The sequence below is a fragment of the Hyperolius riggenbachi genome, chromosome 1, assembly GCF_040937935.1.
Source record: "Hyperolius riggenbachi isolate aHypRig1 chromosome 1, aHypRig1.pri, whole genome shotgun sequence".
Lineage (NCBI taxonomy): Eukaryota > Metazoa > Chordata > Amphibia > Anura > Hyperoliidae > Hyperolius > Hyperolius riggenbachi.
Genome location: NC_090646.1, coordinates 138514668 through 138530556, shown reverse-complemented (window position 1 = coordinate 138530556; position 15889 = coordinate 138514668). Strand labels below are relative to the sequence as shown.

The window sequence follows — 15889 nt, the reverse complement described above, 5'->3', positions numbered from 1 at the left end:
AGAAACCTCACAGGGAACAGTTCTCCAATCACAGCACCCTCTACAGCATGAAGCATGGAGATTGGCCAAATAGTGTAGGCATAGTTTGAAACAACCTAAGCGTTCAAAAGGGTGTTGTCCACCAAATCATGTTCGCAGGATCTCCCTATGAGGCTGAATTATGTCTACTGCCAAAAGTACCTGTAAGCTGCACATGGGTGGCAGAACTGGACAAAGGAGCAACAGAAGGTCACCTGGTCTGATTATTTTTGGCTTTAAATCAATCAGATCTCAGTATGACTATCTGTTTGATATACCAGAAAAACAAACCTGATTCAAGAGGAATCCTTTTTGTGCATGCTGCTAACATCCCTGTGCCAGATACCACACCTGCTGAGGTCTTGTGGAGTCTATGCCTCAGTGGGTCAGACCTGTTTTGGTGGCACAAGAAGGACCTAACCAATATTAGGCTGCTGGTTTTAATGCATTGGTTGATCTCTGTATGCTGCATCATGTATCACAGAGAACATTGCAAGGCTGCTGAGACAGATTCCTGTGTTTACAGTGTGATAATTCAAGAAACTAGTGTAGTTTAACAGATCACATTTATTGTATCAGCACAAAAAAGACACATAATGAAATACCTCTTTCTTCTTTTGTCCTCCCCCACTCTGCAGGCACAAAAGTAAGATTAGCAGGCTGGTCACAATGAACAGCTGCTGCACTGCTGCTCTCATGCTGCACGCCATGTTTCTGTAGCTCTGCATCCCCATCAGCACCTTCTCTGCTATGATCAAATCAGCTGATGTCTCTAGCTGGGAGAGGTAACCAATCAGGGCTGGAGGATGAAGCAGAGCATCACTGTAATTGTAGTCTTTGCCAGCTTTGGTACAGGCTACAGCAGTAGAACACTGAAGGATGACACATGTGATTCTAGGCTGTCACCCTGATGGGATTGCAGCAAGTATTGGGATTTTTGTATGTTGGCCATCTTTTCTAATTGCTTATTTGTTCTGCTTTTAATTCACATGTTAGGAGCCAATTTTAAATGAAGAGATACTGCAGTAATTTACAGCTGATATCACTGCAATGCTATGTGCATTTGCCATAGAACTGTGATAAGGTGAAACAGTAATCTGCCAACTGATTGCATTAGTGAATGGCCTTCTGCAGTAATCAGAACTACTATCAGAAAAAATTGTAAAATACATGTTTATGAGTCCATGTAAAGGTGGCTGTTAATGATTTTTTATCATAATTTGATTAATTTGCTGAACGATGATTTAGGAATGATTATTCTTATGAATGATCGGAAATTATCGTTTGGGACTACTAATGGACAAAAATCTCTTAACCAATCTAATGAGATTGATGGGATTGATCCGAAAATTAGATCAATTTAATTAATCTGATCAGATTCTTTAGGAGACTTTTGTCTGTTAGGGATCCCAAACAATGATTTCCAATCGTTCATACAAATAGTCGTTCATAAATGATCATTCAGCTAATTGTATCGTTAGTGGCTAAAGGAGATTCCTAAACATTTAATAAGTCCAGGTAAATTAATTATTTCAGACAAACAGTCTCCATTAAAATTATCCAGACAAAAAACTATTCAGTTTAGAAGCTCTCTTTTGAAGCCTCATATAGTCTCATATACTCACACGAGGACTGTCAACCGGCAGGAATTTGGATCCTGAAACAGTCGTCATTGGCCTCATACTTATGATCAATATTACAATCGATATTAAGATCAATTGTTTTACAACTAATTAAAAAAATCATTGTGGATCTATCTTTTGATAAATTTTAGCGCTGGTTATTGATTGCAATACTGATCAAAAACAAAATCGAGTGATAACTGAATAGTTTCTTTGCTCTAAAAGATTATTTACAGCATATAATATACTACCACATGTTTTTAAGCAGAACAGCATTGAAACAGTTAAACACAGGACTTACTTTTTCAATAGAAAGCTCCCTGCAGTGAGATCCAAATCTGAATAGGTGATAACATTATCTTGTGTTTAATTAATTGTAGCAAGAAAGGAAGGTAAACATTCCCTGGCAGTGCTGAAACTCTTTCTAACCTGTGCAAATCAGCAGACAGTGCACAAATAATCACTGGGTACATTACAATATATAAATACTGTAGCTATGAATAAAATGCAACGCCAGCTTTCAGAGCAAATAAACTGTACTTTGGGAACTTGTAATTTGTAAATTAATAATAATACTTGTACACAAAAGCAAATATGATAACTGTATGGGTTATAGAAAGTAGGAAAACACATTTTTATTGAATATTATTTCAGAGTTTAATACCGCTTTAAAAGAATACTAAAGTATCTATTGAAGCTCCGCTGGGGCTCCCCATTGGTCCACTGTCTGGATCAATCCAGACAGTGGACCAATTGAGAGCCCCGGCAGGAGCTTTATTGATGCTTTGCCGGAACTCAGGGAGAATTACAGCAACAGTACTTGCGACGAGGAGCGGCGAGTATTCGGCGCGCAAATGCAATGTGCAGCTAAATTGATCAGGGGTGTCTGCCTCAGCTGCAGGGGGCCTCGGGCAAAGACGGAAGGACTGATGGGGAGCTCTGGGGGTCTCCTTATTAAAGGATTAAAGGCAGAGGTACAGTAGGACTGCCAGGCAATCTGCATTGTGAAAAAAGACATACACATGTCAGCCTCCATATATCTCTCACCCCAGGTTTCCTTCAAACCCCCCCCCCCAAAAAAAAACGTCACTTTGAAAAAAAATCTCTCTATCTCTTTATATTTTTCATCTTTATCTATCCCTTTTTAATAATGGCGAGGAGGCTCTATTCTGTGGTGGAGGCAGCCGCCATCCTCCAGCAGAGCAGCAGCGAGGATGAGTCCGGTAGTGATCGGCTCCCTCCGTCCGGCTCTGGTTCAGGATCTTAATCTTCAGAGTCCGAAGGGCCGCCATCATGCCGCTTGAAGAGGGACCCAAGTTCTGAGTCCGCTGATGAGGGACCATCAGGACTGTCCACAGCAGGGGGCTCCGTGGGCAACCCAGCATCGGGCTCCGTGGGCAACCCAGCATCAGGCTCCATGGGCAACCCAGCAGAGGGCTCCGTGGGCAACCCAGCATCGGGCTCCGTGGGCAACCCAGCATCGGGCTCCGTGGGCAACCAAGCAAAGGGCTCCGTGGGCAACCCAGCAGAGGGCTCCATGGGCAACCCCGCTGCTGCTAGCAGCAGTGCGCCAGGGGGAGCTAGGCGCAGACAGGGTAGGCAGCCACAGGTACCTTGCAGGCAGGAGGTACCGCTTCATATATTAAATGGCACCTGGGAACCCCCTAATTATGCTGCGCCCAACATCCCACCCTTCACAGCTACCGCTGGTGTGTCAGTGCCCATTGTTAATCAGGCACCAATTGACATTTTCCAGCTTTTTATGACAGAGGCAATGTGGGAGCATTTAGTAGAGCAAACTAATTTATTTGCTCTACAATTTGTAGCTGACCACCCCACCAACTATATCACCAGAAAATGGCACCCCACCAACGTGCCCGAAATAAAGGCCTATGTAGGCCTCCCGCTCAGCATGAGCATCACCCCAAAGCCCCAGATAAATTGTACTGGTCCAGGGACCTTTATCACAATGCACCCCTCTATCCAGCAATAATGCCCAGGCAGCGTTTTGAGCTGTTGTCAAAGTTTTTCCACCTGAATGACAACTCTCAAGATGTGGAACATAACAACCCTGCCCATGACAGACTGTTTAAGTTTAGACCCCTGTTGACCCACCTAAGTGCAGTGTTCATGGATGTATATACCCCACATCGGGAAATTGCTGTGGACGAATCCTTGGTACCGTTTCATGGGAGACTTTCCATGAAACAGTACATCCCAAGCAAGAGGGCAAGATGTGGGGTGAAAATTTATAGGGCATGCGAGAGTGGCACTGGCTATACCTTCACTTTTAAAATTTTTGGAGGCAAAGACTCCATTCTGCAGCCAGCTGGGTGCCCTGAGTACATTAGCACCAGTGGCAAAATAGTGGTGGACCTATTAAAGAGACGCTGTAAAAAAATTTCAGCCTTAGTTCTTCTATCCTATAAGTTCCTATGCCTGTTCTAATGTGCTCTGGCTTACTGCAGCCTTTCCTAATTGCACTGTCTCTGTAATAAATCTTATCTCCTTTCATCTGTCGTGTCTGTCGGGCTAAGGCTTGAATGTGTGGAATGTGCAGCACTGCTTGTGATTGGATAGAAGCAATACAAACCCTCTGCAGGCCCCCTGCACACTCTGTATGACTCACACACTCTGTTTATGTGAGCCTATCACAAGCTGGTTAGTTTGTTTGTAAACACTGCCTAAAACTGTTAATTACAAGCCAAGATTGCAGCAGAGTGGCAGAAACAGCACAGAGGGGCACAGGAGAAAATAAGGAATAGAATGGTATGCTTTTTAGTGTAAGAATATTAGAGTACAGATTATCTTTAAAGAGAACCCGAGGTGTGTTTAAAGAATGTTATCTGCATACAGAGGCTGGATCTGTCTATACAGCCCAGCCTCTGTTGCTATCCCAAACCCCACTAAGGTCCCCCTGCACTCTGCAATCCCTTAAAAATCACAGCCATGCTGTGAGGCTGTGTTTACATCTGTAGTGTCAGTCTCAGCTGCTCCCCACCTCCTGCATAGCTCCAGTCCCTGCCCCTGTCCCTTCCCTCCAATCAGCAGGGAGGGAAGGGATGCAGACGGGGACTGGAGTTCTGCAGGAGGCGGGGAGAGCAGCAGACTGACACTATAGAGATAAACACAGCCAGCTCTAACAAGCTGTTTGTCAGCAGCGTGGCTGTGATTTATGAGGGATTGCAGAGTGCAGGGGGACCTTAGGGGGGTTTGGGATAGCAACAGAGGCTGGGCTGTATAGGCAGATCCAGCCTCTGTATGCAGATAATATTCTTCAAACCCACCTCGGGTTCTCTTTAAACCCACTTCTCCACCAAGGCTACCACGTCTACTTGGACAACTTTTATACAAGTGTGCCACTGTTCAAGTTCCTCCTCTCAGTCCAGACTGGCACATGTGGAAAGGTGAGAGCAAACTGTAAAGTCCTCCTCCCAAAGGTAGTAAATAAAAAAACTATGCAGAGGAGAGTCCTACGCACTCAGATGTGAAGAGCTCCTGGCAATAAAGTTCCACGACAAGCGGGAGGTGATGATGCTATCTACCATCCACACTGGGCCACAGTTCATGCCACATCCAGAACGGAACAACGTACAAAGCCAGAGGCCATAGTCGCCTACAATAAAAAATATGGGAGCTGTGGACTTATCAGACCAAGTCTTGGCGCCTTATTTGTTAAGAAGAAGGAGGAAAGCATGGTACAAAAAAATAACATTCTTCTTGTTGCAGATGACCATGCACAATGCATTTGTGGTCTATCTAAAAACAACCACAACACCAACAAGCCAACAGATGACCTTTCTTGACTTCCATATTCAAGTCCACAAGTCCCTAATGTATAACCCTGGCCAAATTGCACAACAGGATCCTATCCATTTGGAGAACTCAATTAGACTGAGGGAGAGACATTTCCCTGAACTAATTCCCCCCAATGAAGTGAAAAAGCCCCCCTGAGAAGATGCAGAGTGGGTTTGAAACACAAGAGACGGTGTGTGTCACGGTATTTTTGCCCAAATTGCCCCTCAGCCCCAGCACTGTGTGTTATACCAAAAGCAAAAAGCAGAAAGCAATGACCTCAAAGAAACCGCACCAAAACAGCTATATCAGTAAGCAATATACCATCCTTTATTGAAAATACAACCATAAAAACCATTAACATATGGTGGGGGACAATGTATAAACCCACAATATCGGAGAACCGGAGGAATTACAAAGTGCTAGTGTTAATATTGAAGAACCTTAAAATAGCATAAACGTGGCACTGACCGTGTATCAATATTGTGACACATACAAAACCAAACATAAATTACATACATGTGCAAATAGCATGAATAAATATTACAAATGCATAATATGAGTAAAGGGAGAAAAGTGTGATAACACCAGGAAGGGAGGAACCCCCTGAAATAGTATTGTAGAACCAGAACGGAACCAGAAATCAATCACATCGTGATCACAGTTTGTGAGCAATATAGTAAAGTCAATAGAGTGAGATACAGACTGTATAAGAATTGTATAGGGAATAAGAGTGAGGTCAAAAACCAAGTGAATAGGATCCTACCAGTACAGTGTCTCCACGGGTCCCCACCGCCGCTATCGCGATTCGCCACGTATAGCGTGGCTTTTTCAAAGCTTTGAGCTTTGAAAAAGCCACGCTATACGTGGCGAATCGTGATCACAGTTTGTGAGCAATATAGTAAAGTCAATAGAGTGAGATACAGACTGTATAAGAATTGTATAGGGAATAAGAGTGAGGTCAAAAACCAAGTGAATAGGATCCTACCAGTACAGTGTCTCCACGGGTCCCCACCGCCGCTATCGCGATTCGCCACGTATGCTATTTTGAGGTTCTTCAATATTAACACTAGCACTTTGTAATTCCTCCGGTTCTCCGATATTGTGGGTTTATACATTGTCCCCCACCATATTTTAATGGTTTTTATGGTTGTATTTGCAATAAAGGATGGTATATTGCTTACTGATATAGCTGTTTTGGTGCGGTTTCTTTGAGGTCATTGCTTTCTGCTTTTTGCTTTTGGTATATTTACTGTATTTTTGACCGTTCTGCACATTACAGACCCACCCCTTGTTTATACATATAGGGTGGCGTATTGATTGTAGGGGATGGTGCTCCCCGTATTGCTTTTTGCTTAGCCAGCACTGTGTGTTATCAAGTGCTTTGGGGCATGCCACACACTTGCAGATTACTAATTTCTTTCTTTCCTTTTTTTTGTGTTTTTTTTTCTTTCTTTTTTTGGTGTGTTTTTTTTTTTTCTTTACCTGGACATATTTGACTGGCATTTTCCCCTTTCCTATATATTCATGTAACTTACAGACCCTCAAAGGAGCTCACATTTGGCATACCCCTATGTTTTTGGGGTGTTGGAGGAAACTGATTTTTTTGAGGAAAAAGAAAACACAAACAAAGTTCAAGATTGAAATTTGGACCCTGCTGCTCCCATCTTCTGACTCTTGGATCTGCTTGACCCCTGACTTATGGCCTCTGGCTTTTCTCTAATTCTGCAAGACATCTAATGGTAAGTTCCAATGTATTTGTTATCACTGTGAAGAGAAGTGATATATTCAAATTAGTCACAGTTTGGATTTGTTATAACCAGGACAATGTGAGAATTCCTTTTGCAGTGTTCCTTTGAGAAGGTAGCTCACAAAATACCTACTGATAAATAGCCCTGGTTGTTAGCCTTCTATGATGGTGTCATGTGTGGTCTTTGTTTGATTCCAATCTCTCCTGGGAATATGCAAACAAACAATAGCTCTGCAACAATTAGTGCAAAAAAAAAAAAAATAGTGCACATTGGGTATGATTGATTGCTGCACACAACCATTTGTTTCTAAGTAAGGCATATGTTGTATCATTTAACCATGATGAGCTGTAGAATAAATGTTGGTGTGTTTTAGGACTGAGGCCTAAGTCATCAGATTTTTTTTCTAGTGCCAAAGTGAAAAAAAGATGTAAAAAATATCATTTTCCAAGTTATGATTCAATTTTAGCAAAACCACAGAAGTCCAATTGTTTCAAAATATGTATATCTCAGTAGGCCTGGGTCTCTAGTTTTCAGAATGGTGACATTTGTGACCTGTTTCAAATGTTCTGACACTCCAGGGGCTTTGCGAACAAAGAATGACTGTATTACTTTTGTTGCAAAAAATTACCTTGAAAATTGCATTAGTGCTGCTCATGGTTAACAGAGTATTGCGTGGCCAAGAAGCTATCTGATTATGTGTATAGGGTATAATTTTAACTGGGACAAGCAAGATAATAGTATTTGGGGTCTTTGAGAGACAAAAACTATCTCAAGTGTTTTTTTTTTTTTGTGCCAAAGTTAAAAAAGATGTAAAAAAATACAATTTTCCAAGTTATGATTCAATTTTAGCAAAACCGCAGAAGTCCAATTGTTTCAAAATATGTATATCTCAGTATGCCTGGGTCTCTAGTTTTCAGAATGGGGACATTTGTGACCTGTTTCAAATGTTTTGACACTCCAGGGGCTTTGCGAACAAAGAATGACTGTATTACTTTTGTTGCAAAAAATGGCCTTGAAAATTGCATTAGTGCTGCTCATGGTTAACAGAGTATTGCGTGGCCAAGAATCTATCTGATTATGTGTATAGGGTATTATTTTCACTGGGACAAGCAAGAGAATAGTATTTGGGGTCTTTGAGAGATTAGGCATATGTGATGTGGTTTTGTTTTAGCAGCAAATGAAATGAAAAGCAATGCAATTGTTATTTTCATATACTCTGCACCAAACTAATACACTTGTAAAAAACACCAAAAGTGACAAAATTGAAAAGTGAATACCTAAATAGTTACCTTAGGGACTCAGTTTTTTAAATATGTATGTCATGAGGATGTATTACTGTTTTTTTTTTCAAATAAAGGCTTGTAATCATTGGTAGTGTGCAATGAGAAAACAAAAAACACAACATAGAAAAAATGCACCTTTATTTCCAAATAATATATTGTCACCATACTATGTACTAGGGACATAATTTAAATCTTGTGATAACCACGACAAATAGGCAGATAAAATGTGTGGGTAAAATGTTCAGTAGCATTGTTTATTTTAAAACTATAAGGGCTGGAATTGGAGAAATAGTGTATTTTTTCATTTTTTTCCCTCGTTTTTCTCTTTAAAATACATAGGGCTTGATTCACAAAGCCGTGCAAACTGTTTAGCGGCAAATTGCACGCGCAAAAGTCCGTGATCGCGCAAATCACGGCACTTTGCGCTCGCAACAGTCCGTGAATGGCACTTCACGTGCTAACTGTTTAGCACACCCGTGCTAAACAGTTTGCACGGCTTTGTGAATCAAGCCCATAGACATTTTAGTAGTTACTAAAAACAAATGTCACCCCCCAAAAGCCAAATTTGTGGTGAAAAAAACAAGATCTAAATAATTTATGTGTGATGAGTAGTGATAAAGCTATTTGCGAATGAATGAGAGCAGCGCTGACAGGGGAAAATTGCTTGAGTCCTTAAGGTGAAAATAGCTGTGAGGTTGAACCGGATAAAGGTGTCCATAGCATCAATGCCTTCGTCTCCACGCCAGCATATAGTCTCACAAGGGGTCTGAGGATCTCATCTTGGTACCTAATTGCAGTCAGGCTACCTCCAGTGAGCCCCCCAAAGAAATGCTAACCCACACCATTACTGACCCACTGCCAAACCGGTCATGCTGGAGGATGTTGCAGGCTGCAGAACATTCTCCACAGCTTCTCCAGACGCTGACACATCTGTCACATGTGCTCAATGTAAACCTGCTTCCATCTGTGAAGAGGACAGTGGTGAATTTGCCAATCTTGGTGTTCTCTGGCAAATGCCAAATGTCCTGCACGGTGTTAGGCTATAAGCACAACCCCCACCTGTGGACATAGGGCCCAACCCCGTTTTTAGGGGTGTGCCAGGTATGCAGTCACCCTGAGTGCTGTGAGGGAGGGGGTCGCCGTGATGGAAGGGGGGAGCCGTGGCCAGGGATCGGCTTTCGTGTACTGAAGTACTAAAATTCAGAATGCTTACGTAGGTTAATTAATGCATCTGTGCCCGCGGGATGGGGGTTAACTTACCCAGAAGTCCGGTGATCCTATGCGTGTCACCGATGTAATACGCATCCTATGGAACGCGTTCCACCACTCACTACCGCACGTCCACGTCATCGTTTCGGCGCAAAGAGGAAATGCGAAGTGCCGTAGTGAGACGTGGAACGCGTCCTATAGGATGCGTATTGCAGTGGTGACACGCATAGGATCCCCAGACCTCTGGGTAAGTTTACCCCCCATCCCGCAGGCACAGTTCCAAATTCAAGTACTTCAGTACTCGAAAGCCCACCCCTGGATGCTGCCTCACTGGGAGGGTGGACCGACTTCTCCCTCTCTTCATCTACCCGGTGCTGTCCTCTGTGCTCCCCCCTCTCTGCAGAGTAAGCGCAGGGAAGCCTCTACTATTGAGCAACTCACCTCCCTGCCGTTCCGATCGCCGCTTACTTGCCGTTGGTCTCCTCCTCTGCGTAGCCGAGTATGCACGCTCTACTTCCTTATTAACAGGAAGTAGAGCATGTATCAGCAGCTATGTAAAGGAGACCAGTGGCAAGTGAGCGGCAATTGGAACAGCGGGGAGGTGAGTTGCTTACTCTGCATAGAGGGGGGAGCACGGAGGGCGGCTCTGGGGAGAGGAAGGGACGGAGAAGTTGGGCAGCCATCCCTGTGGTTGAGTCCCAGTTAGGCCGCCACTCCCCCCTCCATCACCCATGGGGGCACCTACCTATTTAATATATTCTGGAGGCACCTACCCATCTAACCTATACTGGGGGCGCCTACCTATCTAACCTATACTGGGGGCTCCTATCTATCTAACCTATACTGGGGGATCCTACCTATCTAACCTATACTGCGGGCATCTACCTAGCTAACCTATACTTGTGGCGCCTACCTATCTAACCTATGCTGGGGGCACCTACCTACCTAACATATACTGGGACACCTACCTATCTAACCTATACTGGGGGTTTCTCTCTATCTAACCTATACTACGGGCACCTACCTATCTAACTTATACTGTGGGCACCTACCTATCTAACATATAATGTGGGCACCTACCTATCTAACATATAATGTGGGCACCTAACTAACATAATGCGTGCACCTGCCTATCTAACCTATACTGGGGGCACCTACCTATCTAACCTATACTGGGGGCTCCTACCTATCTAACTTATACTTAGTGTTGGGCGAACATCTAGATGTTCGGGTTCGGGCCGAACAGGCCGAACATGGCCGCGATGTTCGGGTGTTCGACCCGAACTCCGAACATAATGGAAGTCAATGGGGACCCGAACTTTTGTGCTTTGTAAAGCCTCCTTATATGCTACATACCCCAAATTTACAGGGTATGTGCACCTTGGGAGTGGGTACAAGAGGAAAAAAAAATTTAGCAAAAAGAGCTTATAGTTTTTGAGAAAATCGATTTTAAAGTTTCAAAGGGAAAACTGTCTTTTAAATGCGGGAAATGTCTGTTTTCTTTGCACAGGTAACATGCTTTTTGTCGGCATGCAGTCATAAATGTAATACATATAAGAGGTTCCAGGAAAAGGGACCGGTAATGCTAACCCAGCAGCAGCACACGTGATGGAACAGGAGGAGGGTGGCGCAGGAGGAGAAGGCCACGCTTTGAGACACAACAACCCAGGCCTTGCATGAGGACAAGAAGCGTGCGGATAGCATGCTTTGTACCACCATGCAGTCATAAATGTAATAAAGATAAGTGGTTCAATAAACAGGGACCACGCGGCAACGCTAACCCAGCAGCAGCACACGTGATGGAACAGGAGGAGGCGCAGGAGGAGAAGGCCACGCTTTGTGAGACACAACAACCCAGGCCTTGCATGAGGACAAAAAGCGTGCGGATAGCATGCTTTGTACCGCCATGTAGTCATAAATGTAATAAAGATAAGAGGTTCAATAAACAGGGACCACGCGGCAACGCTAACCCAGCAGCAGCAGCAGCAGCAGCACACGTGATGGAACAGGAGGAGGCGCAGGAGGAGAAGGCCACGCTTTGTGAGACACAACAACCCAGGCCTTGCATGAGGACAAAAAGCGTGCGGATAGCATGCTTTGTACCGCCATGTAGTCATAAATGTAATAAAGATAAGAGGTTCAATAAACAGTGACCACGCGGCAACGGTAACCCAGCAGCAGCAGCAGCACACGTGATGGAACAGGAGGAGGCGCAGGAGGAGAAGGCCACGCTTTGTGAGACACAACAACCCAGGCCTTGCATGAGGACAAAAAGCGTGCGGATATAGCAGCAATGCTTTTTGCCGCCATGCAGTCATAAATGTAATACAGATGAGAGGTTCAATAAACAGGGACCGGAAACGCTAAACCATCCCAGATGTTCATCGGTCATGTTACTTGGTTGGGGTCCAGGAGTGTTGCGTAGTCGTTTCCAATCCAGGATTGATTCATTTTAATTTGAGTCAGACGGTCTGCATTTTCTGTGGAGAGGCGGATACGCCGATCTGTGATGATGCCTCCGGCAGCACTGAAACAGCGTTCCGACATAACGCTGGCTGCCGGGCAAGCCAGCACCTCTATTGCGTACATTGCCAGTTCGTGCCAGGTGTCTAGCTTCATGCCCGGTTTCAGGTCCAGCGGTGCCAGCCACAAATCCGTCTGTTCCTTTATTCCCCTCCAAATTTCCTCCCCTGTGTGCTGCTTATCCCCAAGGCAGATCAGCTTCAGCAACGCTTGCTGACGCATGCCAACAGCTGTGCTGCACTGCTTCCACGATCCTACTGCTGCTGGTGCTGGGTTAGCATTTCCGGATGAGGTACAGCTTTGAGATGCGTTGGAGGAGAAGGAGTCAGAGAGGTAGGTGCTGCTGTTGTTATCCAGCTGTTTGCGGCGTGGGCAACACCCGCGCCGTAGCAGGTGAGGAATCGCTGCCAGGCTCCACAAGGTTCACCCAGTGCGCGGTAAGGGAGATGTATCGACCCTGGCCGAACGCACTCGTCCAGGTGTCAGTGGTGAGGTGAACCTTGCAGGCAACGGCATTCTTCAAGCTTCGGGTTATTTAGCTGACCACGTGCTCATGCAACTCAGGCACTGCAGAGCGCGCAAAGTGGTAGCGGCTGGGAACCACGTAACGTGGGATGGCCACTGACATCATGCCCTTGAAGCTGTTTGTCTCCACCACTCGATATGGCAGCATTTCGCAGGCCAGAAGCTTGGCTATGCTGGCTGGCTGTTACTGCCACGGCCCGGGGGTCATTTGCTGGCAATTTCCTCTTGTGCTCAAACATCTCAGAAACAGACAACTCAACCGTAGCGCTGCACACCGAAGGGCTGTTGGTTGTTGTGTTTGATGAACACTGGGAGACCTCAAGAGCACTAGTCCGGAAAGTGACAGTGTCAGCATCGTCTGATGTTTGTGAATGTTGTGAACCACGCAATGGCTGGGCTACTGCTGCTGCTGAGGCGGGTCTGGTGGTGAGTCTGGTGAACCCAAGGGAGGCAGTGTTGCTGGTGGTACCCTGTCCTGCCGCGTTTGCCCACAGAGTGGGATGTTTGGATAGAATGTGGCGGCTCATGCTGGTGGTGGAGAGGTTGTTAATACTTTTCCCCCTGCTCAGGCGGGTCTTGCACACCTTGCAAATCGCCATGGTAACATCCTCAGTGCAGTCTTCAAAGAAAGCCCAGACTTTAACTGGCTGAGGACTCGGACCTCGTGCGTGATGTGCTGGTGCTGCTTAACCCACTGCTGGACGCTTGAGAGGTCATCCAAGTAATTATCTGGTCCTGTTCTTTTGGATCTGTGAGGGTTGTTGTCCTGGACAACATGGGCAGTATTGAGTGGGTTTTCTTGGGTGCTCCCCTGTGGCCTGTACGTGAACCGTCAGGGGAAACACCTCTTCCCTTGCCCCTCCCTCTTTCACCGGATTTCTTCCTCATTTCACTTATCCTTAAAGTACACGCTGACTGGCAGCAGTACAGTGGCAGTACAGAAATGCTATACAGTGGTGGGTGAGCGGTGTACCACTATTGTCAGCAGTGACACAGAGCACAATGCTATACAGTGGCGGGTGAGCGGTGTACTACTGTTCCCAGCAGACACAGAGTGGAAGTAAACACAATGCTATATAGTGTGGCTGAGCGAGCGGTGTACCACTATTCCCAGCAGACACAGAACAGTGAACAGAATGCTATATAGTGTGGCTGAGCGAGCGGTGTACCACTATTCCCAGCAGACACAGAACAGTAAACAGAATGCTATATAGTGTGGCTGAGCGAGCGGTGTACCACTATTCCAAGCAGACACAGAACAGTGAACAGAATGCTATATAGTGTGGCTGAGCGAGCGGTGTACCACTATTCCCAGCAGACACAGAGTGGCAGTAAACAGAATGCTATATAGTGTGGCTGAGCGAGGTACACAGAGTGGCAGTAAACAGAATGCTATATAGTGTGGCTGAGCGAGCGGTGTACCACTATTCCCAGCAGACACAGAACAGTGAACAGAATGCTATATAGTGTGGCTGAGCGAGCGGTGTACCACTATTCCCAGCAGACACAGAACAGTGAACAGAATGCTATATAGTGTGGATGAGCGAGCGGTGTACCACTATTCCCAGCAGACACAGAACAGTAAACAGAATGCTATATAGTGTGGCTGAGCGAGCGGTGTACCACTATTCCCAGCAGACACAGAACAGTGAACAGAATGCTATATAGTGTGGCTGAGCGAGCGGTGTACCACTATTCCCAGCAGACACAGAACAGTGAACAGAATGCTATATAGTGTGGCTGAGCGAGCGGTGTACCACTATTCCCAGCAGACACAGAGTGGCAGTAAACAGAATGCTATATAGTGTGGCTGAGCGAGGTACACAGAGTGGCAGTAAACAGAATGCTATATAGTGTGGCTGTGCAAGCGGTGTACTACTATTCCCAGCAGACACAGAGTGGCAGTAAACAGAATGCTATATAGTGTGGCTGAGCGAGGTACACAGAGTGGCAGTAAACAGAATGCTGAGCGAGCGGTGTACTACTATTCCCAGCAGCGACACACAATGACTGGGGGGGACCCTGGCTAGCGTGGCTGGAGCGCGAACTACCCTGCCTGCCTACCCAAAGCTAAACCCACAGACAAATGGCGGAGATATGACGTGGTTCGGGTATTTATTTACCCGAACCACGTGACAGTTCGGCCAATCAGAGCGCGTTCGGGTCCGAACCACGTGACCCGTTCGGCCAATCACAGCGCTAGCCGAACGTTCGGGGAACGTTCGGCCATGCGCTCTTAGTTCGGCCATATGGCCGAACGGTTTGGCCGAGCACCGTCAGGTGTTCGGCCGAACTCGAACATCACCCGAACAGGGTGATGTTCTGCAGAACCCGAACAGTGGCGAACACTGTTCGCCCAACACTACTTATACTGCAGGCACCTACCTAGCTAACCTATACTGGGCATGACTACCTATCTAACCTATACAGGTGGCAACCATACTGGCTACCTATATTAGAAGCACCTACCTAGCTAACCTATATTGGAAGCAACCAACTAGCTAACTAGCGTGGGAAGCCTCATTAGGATCCGGAGGCTTCCCCCACCCGAGGTGAGTACCCCCCAGGGGATCTTTTGAATGTTACAGAGTCTCTTTAAAGGACAACTGTAGTGAGAGGGATATGGAGGCTGCCATATTTATTTCCTTTTATGCAATACCAGTTGCCTGGCTATCCTGCTGCTCCTCTGCCTCTAACATGTTCAGCCATAGACCCTGAACAAGCATGCAGAAGATTAGGTGTTTCTGACATTTTTGTGAGATCTGACAAGATTAGCATGCTTATTTCAGGTGGGATTTAGACACCACTGCAACCAAATACATCAAGAGGGCTGCCAGGCAACTGGTATTGTTTAAAAATAAATAAATATGTCAGCCTCCATATACCTCTCACTACAGTTGTCCTTTAAGCTTATTATAGACTTCAAAAAAAAGATGCAATCTATTTTCTCCAGATTGCACAGTTTAAATAAAATATCATACAAACATTAACACATGGTCTTCACTCATGCAGTACATTTTATGCCATATAGAGAAAAGGGAAGTAGGGTCAAGACAAGACAAGGGACAAGAGTAGGGACTGCAGAATACTATAGCAATACACACGTATTTATTACATAGCAATATAAAATTAGGGCTTATTCACACTTTAAAACCTGCGCATG

At 45.4% G+C, this 15889-nt stretch overlaps 1 protein-coding gene across 1 annotated transcript in view; it reads right to left on the bottom strand.

Annotated features, from left to right (window-relative positions):
- Nucleotides 1–754, bottom strand: part of TUSC3 (tumor suppressor candidate 3) — a 331289-nt gene extending 330535 nt beyond the window's left edge. Inside the window, exon 1 of the mRNA XM_068268622.1 lies at nucleotides 624–754. Coding sequence (XP_068124723.1) covers nucleotides 624–752 — 129 coding nt within the window. The 5' untranslated portion in view covers nucleotides 753–754. The remainder of the gene's footprint in view (nucleotides 1–623) is intronic.
- Nucleotides 755–15889: the final 15135 nt, after the last annotated feature.